The sequence below is a fragment of the Heptranchias perlo genome, chromosome 5, assembly GCF_035084215.1.
Source record: "Heptranchias perlo isolate sHepPer1 chromosome 5, sHepPer1.hap1, whole genome shotgun sequence".
NCBI classification, from domain to species: Eukaryota; Metazoa; Chordata; class Chondrichthyes; order Hexanchiformes; family Hexanchidae; genus Heptranchias; species Heptranchias perlo.
This window is the reverse complement of record NC_090329.1, coordinates 58,463,058-58,483,373: the sequence shown is the minus strand read 5'-3', so window position 1 is coordinate 58,483,373 and position 20,316 is coordinate 58,463,058. Positions and strand designations below refer to the sequence as shown.

Genomic DNA, 20,316 nt, shown 5'->3' with positions numbered 1-20,316 from the left:
TGCAGGGAGGTTGAGGAGGGAAAATGCACCACAGCCACAGTCGCAGATAACATTGTTGGTGACTTTGGTTAGGGCCAATTCGGTGCTATGTAGGTGTAGAAACCTGAATGGAGAAATTTTAAAACCTGGTTCAAGTTCTTCTACTATTGGAAAATAAAATATTAAAACACTAAATATACTGTTACCAACCAGTTATTGTTCAAATTAGTTACACAGTTTATTTTACAGTAGTAATTGTTTTTCTGCCCAGGATTCTCCATATAATCCCAATAGTAAAAACAAAATATGGCAGACATAGAGGCGGTTACAACATGGAAACAGGCCGCTCTGCCCAATCAGTACATATTGGTGTTTATCCTCCACGTGAGCAGGAGCTCCGAATTCCATTTGCCCATTCTGTTCCCATATCTTTTTATTCCCCTTTCTTTCAACCACCTATTTAACTTATTCTTAAATGTTGAGATGGTTTCTTCAATCACTAACTCTGGTAGTTCATTCCACAGCCTCACAAGGCTCTGTGTAAAAAAAGTCTTAAATCTCTTACATTTAATCTTATATCTACGTTCACTTGTTCTAGACCCCTCAACAGCTAGAAATATACTGTTTCCAGGTACTCAGGCACCGCTCATAATTTTAAACACTTGCATCAAATCATCTCATAAGCTTCTCTGTTCTAATGAAAACAGCTCTCATTTTTCAAGTATTTCTTCATATTTCTATGTCCTTATGCCAGGCAACATCGTAGTGAATCTTCACTATACTCTCTCTATTGCCTCAATATCCTTTAGAATTAAGCTTTACTTTTTTTTCTTCAATTTTAGCTCAGTACCTTGCCCAAGTGGCCATTATTCAACTATGAGCCTTGAAGGTGACTGCTGACAGGTTATCCATTTATGGAGGACATTGCAGTCTTATACCAGGCAGCATCCTAGCAAATCTGCACTGTACCCTCTATTGCTTCAACACCCTTCCTATTGCATGGAGCCCAGAACTGCGCACACTACCCCAACTATGCTCTTACTAAAGTTTCATATCAATTCACCGTTGCATCTCCACTTTGATTTTCTGCACCTCACCATAAAACTCAGAATTCCATTAGCTTTTTTCATGGCCATATCCATTTCAGATGCTGCTTAGGTGGAACATCAAGCAGATATTATAAGTATCATAGTTACAGTCCAGTGGACGTCAATGATGGAGAAGATCTCACTACTAGGCAATCAACATTAGTAGATAATCAACACCCCCCCACCCCCCACCAAATTTAACTCCTCCAATTACAATAAATGCTGGCAGCCCTAACTTCCTACCTAATCCAATTGGAGGTTGCATTTGTGGGATACAGAAAAGCCTACAAAAATTGAGCTTGAAGAAACAATTTTACAACAAAAATTTGCATTTATATAGCATCTTTAACGTAGTAAAATATCCCAAGGTACTTCACAGGAGCGTTATCAATCAAAATTTGACACAGTGCCACATAAGGAGATATTAGGACAGGTCAAAGATATAGGTTTCAAGGTGCATCTTAAAGGGAGGGGAGAGAGATTGAGAGGTGGAGAGGAATTCCATAGCTTAGGTCCTATACATCTGAAGGCATGGACACCAATGGTGGAGTGATGAAAATCGGGAATGCGCAAGTGGCCAGAATTGGAGGAGCACTGAGATCTCAGAGGGCTGGAGGAGGTTACAGAGACAGGGAGGGGCAAGGCCATGGAGGGATTTGAAGACAAAGATGAGAATTTTAAAATTGAGGCATTGCCAGATCAGGAGGCAATGTAGGTCAGCGAGCACAGTGGTGATGGGTGAATGGGACTTGGTGCAAATTAGAATACGGGCAGCAGAGTTTTGGATGAGCTCAAGTTTACGGAGGGTGTAAAGTGGGAGGCCGGCCAGGAGAGTATTGGAATAGTCGAATCTAGGAAGTAGTAAAGACATGAATGAGGGTTTCAGCAGCAGACGAGCTGAGGCAGAGGTGGAGATGGGTGGTGTGATGGAGGTGGAAGTATGCGGTCTTGGTGATGGAGAGGAAAAGGGGTCGGAAGCGCAGCACAGGGTCAAATAGGATGCCAAGGTTCCGAATGGGCGTGCCTCAGACAGTGGCCAGGGAGAGCGATGCAGTGTGGCAAGAGAACAAAGTTTGTGGCGGGGACCGAAGACAATGGCTTTGGTCTTCCCAATATTTACTGTCAAATGTTTCTTATTGCTAATGATAAGGTTCAAATGCATGTTCTCAATGTGAACCTGAGAACATGTATGAATATCCAGACCTTGTGTTTTAATCTGTACTATTTTAAATTTGCACTGGTGCATAGGTTAAGATATACCCGACCCAAAGTACTGACAGCCGCTGGTCCAGCTTGCAAATAATTGCAAATGCAAAGACTAGGAAGGCAGATACTTTTACTTTGCTTGCTCTTACTTTGGACTCATTCACTTAATTGATCACGCTGACCTGTTTTATGCAGAGTCAGCACAGTGGGATGATTTATAACCAGGAGATAAGGACAGAGATGCTTACGTGCCGAACAACACAGCCAAGTAGTATAAAGATAGGGTATACTCCCTCCCAAAAGCTAGAGCTCTTGGAACAGTTGGAAGTCCAGTCAGAGTCCCCGCCACAAACTTTGTTCTCTAGCCACACCGCATCACTCTCCCTGGCCACTGTCTGAGGCACGACCATTCGGAACCTTGGCATCCTATTTGACCCTGTGCTGAGCTTCCGACCCCATATCCTCTCCATCACCACAGAGGCCGAGTCTGATCAACTTGAGTCCACGGGAAATCAGGTTATGTTACTTGCTTGTCATTTAATGTAATCTGAAGACAGTTGTATTGTTGTGAGTCAATCTATTAAAACTTGTTGTTTAACAACCACTCAGGGCCAGAATCAAGCAGAAGTTATTACTGAAGGATTAACAAACCTTTGTTGCGACAGTAATGGAAAAATCCGCTAACAAATGGCGTCCCTGGGTGGGCCCGAGTTTTAATGGTTTAAGAATAGCTGGTGTTGAGAGTGACTGAGTAGATGGGGAGGAGGAATAAGTAGTTGGCAGTGGAGGAAAGGTAGCCGACCCCTCAAGCCCATGAAAGAAGTAATTCAGACAAGGCAGGGAGGAGGAATAAGTAGTTGGATGCCGCGGAAAGGTAGCTAACTCCTCAAGCCAGTGAGAGAATAAACCATGGCAAGTTAAATAAGGTTAAATCTCACGGGATCCAAGGTGAGGTAGCCAATTGGATACAAAATTGGATTGACGACAGAAGACAGAGGGTGGTTGTAGAGGGTTGTTTTTCAAACTGGAGGCCTGTGACCAGCGGTGTGCCTCAGGGATCGGTGCTGGGTCCGCTGTTATTTGTTATTTATATTAATGATTTGGATGAGAATTTAGGAGGCATGGTTAGTAAGTTTGCAGATGACACCAAGATTGGTGGCATTGTGGACAGTGAAGAAGGTTATCTAGGATTGCAACGGGATCTTGATAAATTGGGCCAGTGGGCCGATGAATGGCAGATGGAGTTTAATTTAGATAAATGTGAGGTGATGCATTTTGGTAGATCGAATCGGGCCAGGACCTACTCCGTTAATGGTAGGGCGTTGGGGAGAGTTATAGAACAAAGAGATCTAGGAGTACAGGTTCATAGCTCCTTGAAAGTGGAGTCACAGGTGGATAGGGTGGTGAAGAAGGCATTCGGCATGCTTGGTTTCATTGGTCAGAACATTGAATACAGGAGTTGGGATGTCTTGTTGAAGTTGTACAAGACATTAGTAAGGCCACACTTGGAATACTGTGTACAGTTCTGGTCACCCTATTATAGAAAGGATATTATTAAACTAGAAAGAGTGCAGAAAAGATTTACTAGGATGCTACCGGGACTTGATGGTTTGACTTATAGGGAGAGGTTGGATAGACTGAGACTTTTTTCCCTGGAGAGTAGGAGGTTTAGGAGTGATCTTATAGAAGTCTATAAAATAATGAGGGGCATAGATAAGGTCGATAGTCAAAATCTTTTCCCAAAGGTAGGGGAGTCTATAACGAGGGGGCATAGATTTAAGGTGAGAGGGGAGAGATACAAAAGGGTCCAGAGGGGCAATTTTTTCACTCAAAGGGTGGTGAGTGTCTGGAACGAGCTGCCAGAGGCAGTAGTAGAGGCAGGTACAATTTTGTCTTTTAAAAAGCATTTGGACAGTTACATGGGTAAGATGGGTATAGAGGGATATGGGCCAAGTGCAAGCAATTGGGACTAGCTTAGTGGTATAAACTGGGCGACATGGACATGTTGGGCCGAAGGGCCTGTTTCCATGTTGTAAACTTCTATGATTCTATTCTAAGTGCACCATGATGGTTTTTCTGAGCAGGAGAAGAGGAAAGAAATTGTTGAGGAGGACAAGGAGTTAAAAGGAGTCCTTTCACAGCCGACAGGCTGTAAAGAAATTAAGTAAAAATCAGATGCAAAGTATATCCAGGAGAACATAGGAACTTGTACTGTATTAGTTAAAATCTTGTCAGACTTTGTGTGAGGTGGAGACTAAGGTGAAGAAACTGGTAAAGGAGAAGAAAATGAAAGAGGAGGATTGGAAAGCAGGAATCTTCTTGTTTCAGCCACAAGAGTTAGGGAGGTTGAGAGAGGAAGTTGAAATTCAGACGGTTAAGTTGAAAGATGGGGAAGAAAGAAGAACAAAAAGATGGTGGGACCTTCACCATACCAGGCTTGGGTGAGGACACAGACTGAGCTTGAGACTTTGACTCAGTAGCAAATGGGGTTCAGTCACAAACATCAGAAGTTGAAATTTGGTTTAAGTAAAAAAGGGTAGTCTATGATGGAACAAAGGAAGAGAAAGGGAGAGTGTCACAAGCTACAGAATGTGTTCTTTTGTTTTCAGTGTACAGTCTCTTTTAAAAAGCCTGTCCTCATTGTGAGTGTTTTCTTTTCGCTGTTGTGGGCTACACCCCTTTTTAATGCTTGTTATGTGTGTTTCTCCTGTTACAAAGATTTTGTTTAGGTGTGAAAGCAGTTATTTCCAGTATTTTTACAGTTTTTGGAAAGGCGCGCCGGAAGAACGAATGAAACAAAAGTAATTTACTGGGTTTTAATAAGAACGTGCTATATTGATAATTTTAGCTGTTCTGTTTGGTGTTGAATTTTGATATTGCTGAATTAAAATTTGAGTTATTGAGGTTAATTAACTTATCAAATTGTGGAAACCAGACTTTTATTGGGGCCACATTGAAATTCGGTTCTTAAAAATTTTAATGTGAGAGTCTCATATTCCAGACATGAGATTATCACATATGAAAATTGGCATTTCTAATTTTTTAAATGCTTAATGTGTTGAGTATTGGTGAGCATGAATTAACGTATTTGGAGTTGTGATGAGAATCGGAGAGTGTGAATTGATCTGAATGGAGTATTGGTGAGTGTGAATTGATGTGTAAGGAGTTAATGTGTGTAACTGTAATCAAAGAATGGTATCTAGTACAGGGCATCAATTTTGAAAATTTTGAGATAATCATCTTGGTTGTACTGAAATTAGGTGATAGCGGTTAGCAAACTGACAGCACCTGTTATCTTGTGAATGGCTGTGGTCAGAAAAAAAGTGACTGAAAAAAGAACAGATTAAATAAAGGATATCACGTATCTCTATGACAAGAATTAGGAAATGTCATGTCATTGGACTATCTCAGAGTTAATGGGGGTTAAATTGGATAACCCCCGAAAATGGGCGCTGGGATCGCGGTACGCGAGTAAAATTCATGCTGCCAGCTGTTTTAAATGATTGCTGCATGCAGCCAGCGCTACCTGCGATGTTGATTGACTGCATGCATCAGCAGGGGGCTCTGATATCACGAGTGGCTAGCGCTACTTAAAGGCAGCATGCATCTCTTAAACAGGAGGTGCATTATGGCTGCAAGAAGTAGTGGGAGTCGTTTGAGAAGTGATTCCTGGGTTGTGATACTTTGATGAATGGCTGCGCCTGCGAGACAGTGTACACCAAGGTTCTCTGATGACGCAAGAGATGGTGGGAAGGAAAAGCATCCTGTATCTGCAGGAGGGCAAGAGGCAGTGGGAGGAAGTAGCAGACGAGGTTGATGCCAGGAGCATAGCGCCAAGAACATGGATGCAGTGTAGGAAAAAGTTGAATGATTTGACACGAGTTGTCAAGGTGAGTGAGTTCAAATTTCAAGTGGCATATCCTACCAACGGAACCTCTGGCCTCATCCACTGCTCAATGCACTACACCCCCCATCACCCACCTACCAACAAACTCTTTCAATCAGTACTCCACCGTTCAAATCAGATGCTTCATCTCACCCTCACACATTACCACTGATGCAAGCCACAACTCACAGGTCACACACACTGGCAGCTATTCAACCATGACAGCCACATCACCCAAACATTTTGCAGGACACTCAGTGACACACTTCCCTCTTTCTTACAGGAGGTCATAGAGTCATAGAGAGTCATAGAGTCATAGAGTCATACAGCACGGATAGAGGCCCTTCGGCCCATCGTGTCCGCGCCGGCCATCAAGCCCTGTCTAATCTAATCCCATATTCCAGCATTTGGTCCGTAGCCTTGTATGCTATGGCATTTCAAGTGCTCATCCAAATGCTTCTTGAATGTTGTGAGGGTTCCTGCCTCCACAACCCTTTCAGGCAGTGAGTTCCAGACTCCAACCACCCTCTGGGTGAAAAAGTTCTTTCTCAAATCCCCTCTAAACCTCCTGCCTTTTACCTTGAATCTATGTCCCCTTGTTATAGAACCCTCAACGAAGGGAAAAAGCTCCTTAGTATCCATCCTATCTGTGCCCCTCATAATTTTGTACACCTCAATCATGTCCCCCCTCAGCCTCCTCTGCTCCAAGGAAAACAAACCCAATCTTCCCAGTCTCTCTTCATAGCTGAAGCGCTCCAGCCCTGGTAACATCCTGGTGAATCTCCTCTGCACCCTCTCCAAAGCGATCACATCCTTCCTGTAGTGTGGCGACCAGAACTGCACACAGTACTCCAGCTGTGGCCTAACCAGTGTTTTATACAGCTCCATCATAACCTCCTTGCTCTTATATTCTATGCCTCGGCTAATAAAGGCAAGTATCCCATATGCCTTCTTTACCACCTTATCTACCTGTTCCGCCGCCTTCAGGGATCTGTGAACTTGCACACCAAGATCCCTCTGACCCTCTGTCTTGCCTAGGGTCCTCCCATTCATTGTGTATTCCCTTGCCTTGTTAGTCCCTCCAAAGTGCATCACCTCGCACTTTTCTGGGTTAAATTCCATTTGCCACTGTTCCGCCCATCTGACCAACCCATCTATATCGTCCTGCAGACTGGCGGCGTATGACAGGATGCAGCAAGAAAGAACTGGAGGAGGACAAGCGCGCCTACCCATCTTAACTCCCATGGAGGAAATAGTGTTGGCCATCATTGAAAGGGCCATCGCTGAGGCCGTGGCCACTGGCGATGCTGGAGACAGGGATGATGAGGGTCTCTGCATACCTAATCCTACTTCTCGCTTCCCACTTCTCCCTCATCCCAAAATCTTTTCTGACTCATGTGCGGCAGATGGTATAAGCACACACTTCTTACTTTCTCCTCTCCCCTCACCACAAATCAAGCCGTGTCCCTTCGTCATTTCAGATACCCAAGAACTGGAACCTGCCCAGTCAGAGGAGGCAGAGGAAGAAGACAAGGATGATGAAGGCACACTGCCACTCGATCTTACACTTGCAGCCACCAGCTCAGAGACTGACATTGCGCGTAGTTTAGAGGCTAGGATAGAGGAGGGAGCTGCACACGATGAGATACCGGGCAGAAGTGTGCAGGAGCCAGGCCGGGGGAAAGGATACCACAGGTGCCAGCTCGCCGGAGGGCGAGGTCGCACACTAGTTCTGCTGCAGAGGAGTCAGATGATGACTTCAATGGTCCAGGCTACAGAAGAAGGCTGATGGGTGTGCACAACCAAATGCTTGGTGCACTGGAAAGCCTGCGCACAATGTCAAGGAGCATGGAGGAGTCCAGCTCCAACTTGGCACAGGGCTTTGCTCAGATCTTAGAGCCCATCCTTTCCCACATGGAATGGGTGGTCACCTCCACCCTGTGGAACCCACCATGATGCAGCGTCTGATGACCGATGTCACAGCTTCCACTGCAGCACAAACATCTGCCATCCAAGGTCTGACTGCTGCTTTTGGAGCTCAGACTGCTGCTATCATGGCTCTGGGTACCATGGTTGAAAGAGGCTTCCAGGGCATCACAGCAGTCCAGCAATCTGTCCTCCAACAGATTACCAGGATTGCTGAGGCACCACCCCGGAAGAGTGGCAGTGGTGCCATGGAGGACGAACCTGCTGTCCTCTCTCAGGATGACTGCATTCTTGCTCCCGCCCCTGCCAATCTGTCAGTCCCCTTGCAGTTGCCAGCCAGGCCAGACTGCTGCAGCCCAGGCCGAGATGGTGCAGTCTGAAGCCGGGGCCTCTCGGCCCCGAGCTGCTCGAGGTCGTCCTCCAAGGCCATCTGCACTCTCCTCATTGAATGTCAGCAGCCTTCTACCACCCATGCTCCAGCCTCTGGGGATGCACCTCGTAGGAGCACTAGGATAGGACAGGCACTAAGGGAATGCACAAGGGTGAATAGTCTCATTTTGTTTGCATCATTTAATGTGTTAATTTATAAATGTGGATTTGAATTTGCATTTGGTGGCGGTTTTTTTTCTGCAATGAGCTGAGGGAGGAACCAATGTGTGATCATAAAGAGGACGATTTGATGGTCATGTGAAAGAGGAAAGGTAACGAGTGGGATTGTTGGTGAATGGGGAGGTGTCATTGAGGTTACTGGTATCACTCATTAATAATCTGATCAAGTAGAGCCCTGATGACAGGGCCAGTCTACCTTGTTGCCTCCCTACCTCTTCCTCAGGTTCTTGCTTGATAGGCAGTGGCAAGGGATGTTTCCTAGTAATGACCAGGTAGTGCAGTATACAACGACAAATCTTGATACCCACAAAGCTGAGTATTGCAGGGCTCCTCCAGAGCAGTCCAGGCAGTGGAAGCATTGCTTGAGGACACCTATGGCAAGCTCTATGATGTTCCATATGGCAGCATGGCTCTCATTATTGGCCTGCTGAGCACGTGTGCGTGGGTTCCTGACTGGAGTTATGAGCCATTTCATGAGCGTATAACCCTTGTCGCCCAGTAGCCAGCCTTTGATTTGCCGTGCTGGTTAAAATATAGGTGGATCAGAGGACTGCCGCAGAAGGAAAGAATCGTGACTGCTGCCAGGATCACCTGCATGATGTGCTGGGTGTGGTCGCACACCAGCTGCATACTGAGGGAGCAAAACCCCTTTCTCTTCATGAACACGGCAAGTTCAGATGTGGAGCATGCACGGCAATATGTATGCAGTCAATGACATACTACACCATGGAGAAACCTGCAAAGCAGGCAAACCCTTGTGCTCACTCCCGCTGCTCGTCTCTGGCAAGAGGGAATGAGATGAATCTGTTTCTCATTGCATACAGAGCCTCAGTGACCTCCCTTATACAGCAGCGCACTGTAAACTGCGAGGTGTTGTTTATATCTCCAGCAGCAGCCTGAAAGGAGCCAGAAACATAAAAATTAAGAGCCAATTACCTTGACAGTCACAGGCAATGCTGTCCTTGCCCTGCTTTGAGGCTGCAATGGAGTCTGCAACAGTTGACAAATTTCAGTCACGACCTCTTTAGTGAACAGCAGCCGTCACTGAAGTTGAGATAAGAGAATTAGTCCCTGAAGACCCTCCTTGGATATGGCCTCATGCTGAATGCCCTGTTCCTCCTCCTCTTCTAGCAGCTTGTCCTGCTCTGCGTGGCCTCTCTTCATTCTCCCAGTTATGTTCAATTCCCAGAGGAAGCCCTAGCAAGCCACCCATGTCTGGAGGTAACTTTTTTCAGCACTATATTTTACATGCCACTAAAAGTACTGCAAGATCAGCCAAACTACTCTGTAGAATATTGAGACTTTAGCCAAGTATAGGAAACTTTCAGAAACACATGGAATTGCACCAGCAGCCAGAAGAAATAATCCAGCAACTAACCTGTAAGTACGTCATGATCTCTTTAAATAGCTCTCGTTGGGGCGGGGAGGATGGTCCTTCATGCTGTTTAAAATCTGTTCAGCTCTGCGAGGTTAAGACAGGGCTTGGCTGAAGCGTGGAGTCCCAAAATTTCACTGGCTGCTTCAAATCAGCATTACACACTGATTCATGTCATAATCTCCCTACTCTACATGCTGCTGGCGGTCGTTAGGTGCACACAAACACCTTTAACAAGATGGCGTCCTGCACACTTCCCATTGGAAGTGTGCGCATGCATCTTGGCCGCCATTTTTGGGACTTATGTGACCATTAGCGCCCTCAAAATGGGCGCTACATGGCCCAATTTCGCCCCCAATAAATTTTGGACACCTCTTAAATAAATGCTAAATGCTTTAACAACAATTGGAATTTAATCTGCAATGTTTGTAGATTAAGGGGCCAGGCACAAGTATGCTTTTTAAAAAAAACTGACATGAACGAACTCTTTAATAAAGATTTTTTAAAAATTTACGCGAAAGCTGCATTGACGCAAGCTGACATACGCTGTTTGAGTCTAATGATATCTGGCTCAGTCGTTCTGCAAAGAAGTTGACTCTTTCCAAGGACACTGACATCTGTTTTTAAATCCACCAAGCAACAACCTTTGGATTTATTTAAAATAATTGGCATAATTTAATTGGATATTTCCTCACAGTGACAGAATGAAATGACAAATTAACCCCTTGGGCTCAAGAAGAGCGACAATGGATTTTCTGTTTCTTTCTAAACAGGGGACCATGGTTTTCGGGGCCGCGTGAGTGTTGATTGCGCAGGATTACCAAGAGTAGTTCTTTGATATAAAAGTGGCTTCACAACCTTTGCTGGTGATGTGTTCAGACATCAACAAATATCAAATGTCACAGAAAAGTGATGTTTTGGACGAAGACTTAAGTCCAAGACTTAAGACTTTGATTTCGAAAATTCAAAATAATATAGAGAAGGAAAAGCAATCATCAAATCTCTTCTATACTTAACTAAGAATATAACAAGTTGCTTTTCCTCTTTTGAAAATGTTTTGATTTGTTTTGCTTTAACCTATTTATTTTCCGAGACAGGGTGCTTATAGTGGGGGTGGGGGGGAAGGGGCATATATCCAAAAGTTACAAGCACTTCTGTCTGTACTGTAAAACCACAAAGCCCGGACTTAATTTGTTTCTGAAATCGGAATTAATAAGATAAATTGATTCGAGTTGCGGTTCAAGCACTCGAGAAGGGAAAATTTACCTGTAGTTTAAGGGGATAATCAAGTTATATTTGAAAAGAAAAAGGAGTCCAGTCTAAATGGTTCCTGTTCAATGCTGTGTATCAAGGAATAAAGTATTTTCGGGGGGAAATAAAATTGTACATAGACAAGTCCTGTCAGTCTAACAATACTGATCTTGAATTGAGATAATGAAAAGTGGTCCAAGAAGAATTTAAGTAAAATAAACAAAAAGTGTATTAAGTTATTAGACCAAATTGTAAATATTGTATTGGCCTGTAAAGTTCTTCAAGGGCGCATGAATGAGATGAAATGGTAATATAATGGGATGTGTAAAATTGGATGAAAGGAAGTGATTGAGAATATAAGATAGAAACAGAGAAATTACACCACCAAATGGGAATTTCTCTAAAGTCATTACCCTGGGCGATTACGATATCAAGCTGGTATAAATGAAACAATCAGGAAATACTGGCACCTATCAGAGGGATTGAAACTAAAGAGGGACATAGAAATTTGGATTTCCAAAAATTCAGGGTTAGGTTCCTTTGCGTTAACAATGAAATTGGGCTAGGGAGAAATAATACTTTGCAAAAATATCCACAAGATGGATAGCTGGAGAATTTTTTTAAGTCTATGATTTCTTGATAATATGATACACTGTAGGTTTCTGTAGTAACCAAATAAAACTTAGAAGCAATATGTATATGTCTATGTGTGCTTATGCAAACCTAATGGTAATAAAATATAAACTCAAGATGATCTTAGGCAAGACCAAGAAGATACTTGAGGGATAAAGTGAAAATTGACCCAGAGTGGTTTCACTCAGGTTCAAGAGGAGGGAGATGCAAGACTATGGTTTGAAACAAGCATGGACGACAATACTGGCTCACATTGCGCCAAGCATCTCAGCAAGAGGGCAGATGTTAAAGGGAGGGGCGAAATTCAGCATCTCTGAGAAAGAAACTCAAGAGGTCATTGAAAAAATGCTGAGGCATTAGAATGACGAAAACAACCAAAGTCAGGAGACAGTTGCTAATAAACCACATACCCTAAGACCTGATAACAGTGAAAGGCTACGTAAACAGTAGACATGGTGGGAGCCATGCAAGGATGAAGTGGAAGAAACTGTTTATGCAGCAGAAAAAAGGGATAAGGTAGCCACGCTAACCTGATGTGACTCATCCTTGGTTGTTTTATATAAAGTCAGCATAGTGGGAAGATTTACAACCAGGAGTTAAGGACAAAGATGCTTATGTACAGAACAATGCAGCCGAATAGTATAAAGATAAGGTATGCTCCCTTCCAAAAGTTAGAGCTCTCAGGACGTTCAGAAGTCCAGCCAGAGGCAGCCTACAAAGGCCAAGTCTGATCAACTTGAGTCCATGGGAAATCAGGTTGTGTTACTTGCTTGTCATTTAATGTAATCTGAAGACAATTCTGTTATAACTATAATAGTGTTGTGAGTCAATCTTTCAAAGCTTTTGTTTCTAAATAACCACTCGGGCCAGAATCAAGCTGGAGTTACTGTTGAAGGATTAACAACTCTTTGTTGCGACAGTAGCATAAAAATCTGCTAACATCAATCACATTACAACAAAGAAAATTCTCTTCAACATGACAGTTTCCACCCACTCAGCCATAAAAATAAAATTTATGAAAACACACAACAAATTCAACAGTTCAGAGAAAAAAAAAAATCACAAAACAGCCAATCCCAATTTCCAATCACTCCCTCTCCTCACATATTGCCTGATGCAGCCTGCCAGGGCTCATGTACATCCTTGACCTCAAGCACAACCTCTCGCTCTTTCACTGCCCAGCTGAAGCCATTTTCCCTCAGACAAATAACGGCATTACATTAACTCAGTGAAAAACTGCACGCCCCAGCATCCATCACAATGTACGGACAAAGAGCACAATTGTACTATGAGGTTGCTGAAAAATAACCAAGCAACCAAACTAAAATTCTTGGAAGCCTTGACAACCCAAGGCTCCAAACCATTGCCCCCCCTCCTTCCCCCCAGCACTACAGCAGCCCCATGACCCACACTTCGCTGTTCCCTCCTGATTGAAACCCCCAATCTGACTGCTTCCCAATTCTGATTTACACACCCTGCTGAATCTTCTCTTGCTCACCCTCGTACTCCCTTTTGATATCAATCCTCCTTTCACCACTCTCCCATGCTCAACTCCAAGCTCCTGCCCTTCCCGCTCCACACTCCAATCTGTATTTTATCTCGTTTCCCACTCTTTTCCCTCTCTTTTTAAAAAAAAGTAAACATACTGATTTCTTTAATAAACGCAAAACTCAGATTTCAAAGGGAAAGTACATAATGTAAATACAAGTTATTAAATACAAAGATAAATGTAAACAAAAGGACTTGCATTTACATAGCACCTTTCACAACCTCAGGATGTCCCAAACTGCAATGAAGCTAACAAGTCAAAATTTGAGAACAAGATGATTTTCCTGAGCAGCCCAAGGAATGAATGTAGAGATTCAGACTCTGGAAAAATTTATCTTTGTGTTTAAAAATAAAATGACATTGGCAATATGAACAAATAAATTGAAACAGAAATCAAGTGGAAAAGGAAGAAATTGAAAATGTACAGTAGAGATGAAAACATCTTCCTATCAAAAAATAGAACAAAAATGTTAAAAATTGGGGTAAAATGCATTTCAAAATATCACAAGGGAAAAAAGTGCTGCTTTGCCAATATAATTTCTGGATCAGTGTCTTGGAAACCAGGACCATTAGGTCCTATATGTATTGGTCTTGACCAGTAACTCTAAATTGTCTTGGATCGCACATCAGCAGTTCAGTCATATGGTTCTATTGAAATGTGTAGTAAAAAATAAACTCCATGCCAATAACCAGGCTCCCCCCACCACGACAACCCCCCCAAAAAAACCAGTAAGAATATATTTACTGTCATGCAACATTACATCTAGTGACCTGGTGGGTAACTGGTAAATCGGTTGTTCTCAGCCTGTGGGAAAAAACTAATTCTACTGGGACTTGAGCCCAAATCCTTCTAGGAGAGCTGAATGCTCCACCAGGTCACAGAAAGTAATATCAAGAAAGTTGTATTCCACATACACACTAGTATTCAAACTGAATTGACAGTCTCAGAGGATATGGTCATTTACCAGTTAAATTTTACTTTAAGCTAAACTGGCAATGTATATTGATGATGTGGAGATGCCGGTGATGGACTGGGGTGGACAAATGTAAGAAGTTGCACAACACCAAGTTATAGTCCAACAGCTTTATTTGAAATCATAAGTTTTCGGAGCTTTGCTCCTTCGTCAGGTGAGTGGAGACGAAGGAGCAAAGCTCCGAAAGCTTGTGATTTCAAATAAAGCTGTTGGACACAAACAAGGCCATCTTAATGGCCTTGTTTGTGAAAAGGGAGATGGTGATATCAATGGAGGAATGCAAAAGGGAGTTAAGATAGGGCTGTGGGAATCATAGGAGTGTTGCTATGCCAAATGTTGGGAGTAAGGGAGTAAGACTGATGGCCCCCTTTCCAGACAGAAAGGGTGACTGATGGGAAGCTCAGACATACACAGCTTTTACGTTTAAAACATATATAAGTGAGGTGCTTTCCGGTAACTAACCAGAATGTTCTCGGGGCAAGGCTGGACGTCCATTAATTTTTTTTTATTCATTCATGGGATGTGGGCGTCGCTGGCAAGGCCAGCATTTGTTGTCCATCCCTAATTGCCCTTCAGAATTGCCCTTCTTGAACTGCTGCAGTCTGTGTGGTGAAGGTTCTCCCACAGTGCTGTTAGGTAGAGTTTTCCAGGATTTTGACCCAGCAACAACGAAGGAACGGCGATATATTTCCAAGTTGGGATGATATGAGGCTTGGGGGGGAACGGCATGTGGTGTTGTTCCCAGGTGCCTGCTGCCCTTGTCCTTCTAGGTGGTAGAGGTTTGGGAGGTGCTGTTGAAGAAGCCTTGGCGAGTTGCTACAGTGCATCCTGTCGACGGTACACACTGCAGCCACAGTGCGCCAGTGGTGAAGGGAGTGAATGTTTAAGGTGGTGGATGGGGTGCCAATCAAGCGGGCTGCTTTGCCCTGGATGGTGTCGAGCTTCTTGAGTGATGTTGGAGCTGCACTCATCCAGGCAAGTGGAGAGTATTCCATCACACTCCTGACTTGTGCCTTGTAGATGGTGGAAAGGCTTTGGGGAATCAGGAGGTGAGTCACTCGCCACAGAATACCCAGCCTCTGACCTGCTCTTGTAGCCACAGTATTTATATGGCTGGTCCAGTTAAGTTTCTGGTCAATGATGACCCCCAGGATGTTGATTGTGGGGGATTCGGCGATGGTAATGCCGTTGAATGTCAAGGGGAGGCGGTTAGACTCACTCTTGTTGGAGATCGACATTGCCTGGCACTTGTCTGGCGCGAATGTTACTTGCCACTTATCTGCCCAAGCCTGGATGTTGTCCAGGTCTTGCTGCATGCGGGCACGGACTGCTTCATTATCGGAGGGGTTGCGAATGGAACTGAACACTGTGCAATCATCAGTGAACATCCCCATTTCTGACCTTTTGATGGAGGAAAGGTCATTGATGAAGCAGCTGAAGATGGTTGGGCCTAGGACACTGCCCTGAGGAACTCCTGCAGCAATGTCCTGGGGCTGAGATGATTGGCCTCCAACAGTCACCACCATCTTCCTTTGTGCAAGGTATGACTCCTGCCACTGGTGAGTTTTCCCCTTCGGTGTTGCATTCTGGGGTCTGTAGTTTGGTGAACAATAAGCCAGGTTGTATCAATCTGACCAGCACACTTAATTGAATCAGTGTATTTTAAACATCTTTGCTACTTGTTATAACTTCTTAATAAAGTTATTTTACTTTGGCACAAACAGCCTCACAGCCTTCATTCAAAGACAAGCTGAAGTAAAAGGCATATTGGTGTGTATGTATGTATATATATATATATATATATATATACACACACACTTTTACTTACAGTGGGGAATAAAAAGAATGCTGTTTGGTTACATTTAAATTGACATATAACCCTACCTATTCCAGGAATAATGTGGAATTCATCATTTACTTTCTTGTCTACAGCAGTGGTGATGATGTTAACCTTAGGAAAGGCATAAGCCACCGAGTGCACTCCCATTTCAGCCATCAACAATGACAGCAGGAAGATTTTATCTTCTTGCACATCATGATCCTGAAATAAGTCAGAAAAGTTTTAAAGATGCAGTATGGTTTTCATCAGTTACAACATTAAAATTGGTATTAACTATAAACAAATTATATCAAAATTAAGATTACATATGCAAACTAAAATTATTTCGTGAAATTACGATAGAGTCTGTTCAAAGTAATGGAAATCATACAATTAAATTCCAACTATTATAAAAGGTGACAAAACTCAAACAGATGTAATTTTAAAATATTTTCACAAGAAATATTTTGCTCCACATGAGAATCTACAAAGCTGCAAATGACAATGATCCATTACATAACACAATAAAATTATACTCAATATTTCACAGACCCATCCACAGTGCAAGATCTACCAGACATTATATTCTGCAGTGTCGCCTAATGTAATTTAGTTCTTCTAAGCCCTTTGCTTAGAGCAGGACAAAGAACGGAGTCCAGACAAATCAGTATTTAGACCACCCTCATTTTGGGGAGAGGGAAGTTAAATATCAGAGTCCTTCTTAAGTACATCTAACAATGGGACTCAACTTTTCTCTGATACAACACATTGTATGTGTAAATCCACATTGATCAAAAGAATAGTTCCACTACACATAACAGAAGAAATAAGTGTACAATTCACAGTGCAGACAAGGGTTACAGTGCAGGTTCTTTCCCAACACTTCAAACTTGGGTTCACAGCAGAAAAGATAGTTAGACTCACAGCCCCTCTGAACTGAAACTTACTCTATTATGTGCAAGTTGAATAGCATGTCGTTGCATTAATGACTACCTTTTTACTTCGGTATTTCAATCCAGAGATTGCATGAGTGGCTCGAGAATATAATTAATCCTCAATTTGGCAGTTCCACCAAGAAACTTTCAACAGAGCCTCTGATGAACATTACGTGGGTACCAGAGTCCACCAAACCCCCACCCTGCTAAAATGAGCAAACAAGTAGGCTAATAGAGACCTGGAGATACTGGGAAAACCAGCATTAACTATACATCTTATTGTGAACCAAAGTTTAAAGGGTTGGGAGACAGTCTGCACTTTAATACTTATCTACACACTGAACTGTAGGCTTATTTCTTCTGTAAATTGTATAATTCAAAAGAAACCTTCAGTATACCAGATCAAAGAAGTTCTTTCCAACTGGGAAGACAAACCCGTTGTTAAATGGAGTTTGTGCTACAATCTCCCAGCCATTCTGGTGGTTTTGTTTGCTTTTGACACTTCCCTTACATGTCAACCAGCTTGGCTTCTCTCAAAAAGGCAGCTTGGCTTAGTGAATAATTAATATCTGACAAGGGTCTGCATTTGTCTCATGCATTCACTATTTCAAAGCCGCGAAGCGATTCCTGATGTAACTGACTTATGAACATAGACAAAGGAGGACATCTGTAAATGGATGTACAGTATGATGGAGCACCCTCCCCTCATGAGCTCTTTCTCATATTCACCATTTACCAACCAGAGATTTTAATTCAAATCTTCAGAGATGTAGTGGAGTGCCTAAAAAAAAAAGCAATCTATACCGTTTTTAAGCAACTGATTACTCACCAGAAGGACTCGAACTGCCATCATAGCAGCAGCTCCTGTTGACACCGTACTGTCCATCAGAATGACATAATCTTCACTGATATCCTTAGGTAATCGAAGATAATGTAGCTATACAAAAGTAAGATAAATGAATTAATCCAAAGCCACCAAAGAAAACAACCATTTCCATCTTTTTCATTTTTTGAAACTTCTAAATTAATTCTTGTTCTGCAAACCGGAAATATTGTTTTTCTAAATTAACCAACCAGAAAATTGTCCACATTGAAAATGGTTAATCTCATAATAACTGTGATATACAGTATATTAGATCCTGGAAAAAGGTTACATAATTCCAGGTTCTGAATCCTACGTGAATAGGCTAGGAGAACTACAAAGAGATGCCAGTATACTGAAGAATTATCAATCAGCAATTTGCTTATAGGTGTTGAAGCTTGAAAGTCATGATCTTTCTATAGATTTACCAATTTTCTCTACTTTCCTTTGAATATCGAGAATTTGGTATTTAATTTCAAAAGAACTAAGAAATCTCCCAGTGGACAAATAGTGTCCCATTTAAAATATTTTCTTCCTCTCAAGGCCCTACCTTGACATGATTTTTTATGAAGCCAAGAAGGTAGGTAAGCAAATTTAGTTTGTTTTTACTCTTCGGGTAGAAAGCCCACAAAAGCAATGCAGGTTGGCACTGAGCCATACAGATCCATAAGATCCCAGATCTTATTACTGATGCATGCTCAGTTGTTTAATGTTATCCAGAGCTGCAGTAAAGATACCAAAATTGGTCTTGGTGTCACTGAGCCAAGGAGAGTGGGGTAGGTTCCTGATCATTATCTACTGACTCCAGCCTGCAAACACTCACTACGTTGGCTCATACATGAAGAATAGACACTTGGATAAGGCATCAGAGAGTTGCTGGAATCAAATCCTAGCATGAGCTAACACCTACAGGAAAGAAAGGACAAGCAGAAAACTAGGGCAGCAGGAAGAGGAAAGAGGAGGAGATGAGAAGCAACACATACTGACTTTCCCTCTATGGGGAAGCACCTCCCCTCTGTTTCTCTCTCCCAAGAAAACCCAGGGAAAATTGGCAAGCACAAACCCATTTTACCTGTTTACACACAGTTAAGTTCACAAACATGTAATGCCAACAGGCTGCTTCCCAAGAGTATCTAATTTCTAGACTGTCTAGGAATGGAGTTAACACCAAGATATAGCTTGAAATGAATTACAAAGCAATTACAGGCTTAAAAAGGTAGGTAAAACCATCAGGGGTACTGCTATTTGCACAAAAGCCTTGAACGAATAGATTACATAATACATATTTGGAATCAACTTTATTTTTCAAAAATACTGACTTACTGGTAGCTCTAATACAGATTACTGATGGAGAGAACCTATATTGTTGAACATGCGGCTGGTTTAAGAGGTTAACCAGACTGTTATTTCAGCTACAACATAGAAAAGTTCCACCGTATTTTATAGATCATAAATAAATTATTCAAGGCAAGATAATTGTTACAAGATTAATTAAGCTAGAACCCCTCCCCCGCCACCCCACCAAGCACTGGTTAATTAACAATATCTATTATGTACCTCAGGCTCTCCTGTGTCATGGTTGGTCTGGATAAGAATCTTTCCTAGTCTTATATCCTTGCAAACTGCAGTTAGTGCCTGCTCCATTGTTTCACCAGCACGAAGGATGGAGACCCCAGTTATCTAAAGAATAAGGAATAATTTATTATTGCAATACCGAACTTACAGAAAAAACTGCTACATTAATTAGACATTTCTCTTATTTTTCTACCCTCTTCTCCTGAAGAGGCTGAATCTTGCTAGGGTACATCTTCATGGGCACTATCAGCCCTCCACTTCATTCTCAAATCACCATCCTTGACATGTAAACAGTGACTATGAGTTTTAGCAAGCTGTTCACAATGGAGAGCATCACATCCAAATACAATCATATTTTCACCCAACATTCACACACATCACTTTCCAGCAGAGGTCACTGGACAGTATCCAGTAGCAGGAACCCTGGCTGTGTTTCCCCTCCCTCGCCCAAATATACGAAGGTGAGTTTCTAGCACCAAGGTCAGCTAACTTGGCATACACCAGGAATCAAACCAGGGAGTTTCTGGTCTATCAGCTTATTGTGACACACGGTGGTGCTTTTATCCACTAGGCTATCAACAAGTCAATAATCTAACAGTGGTGCAATAGTTACATATATGCAGTAGAAGTATGTAACTGTACATTATTTA

The 20,316-nt window shown here is 42.6% G+C and overlaps 1 protein-coding gene across 3 annotated transcripts in view; it reads right to left on the bottom strand.

Moving 5' to 3' along the window:
• Window positions 1-20,316, bottom strand: part of si:ch211-243j20.2 (uridine-cytidine kinase-like 1) — a 102,194-nt gene that overhangs the window by 3,869 nt on the left and 78,009 nt on the right. For all 3 annotated transcript variants that reach the window (XM_067984441.1, XM_067984440.1, XM_067984442.1), the window contains exons 12-14: window positions 19,649-19,771; window positions 18,059-18,166; window positions 16,360-16,516 (exon numbers count right to left, since the gene is read on the bottom strand). In XM_067984441.1, the coding sequence (XP_067840542.1) occupies window positions 16,360-16,516; window positions 18,059-18,166; window positions 19,649-19,771 (388 nt within the window). The remainder of the gene's footprint in view (window positions 1-16,359; window positions 16,517-18,058; window positions 18,167-19,648; window positions 19,772-20,316) is intronic.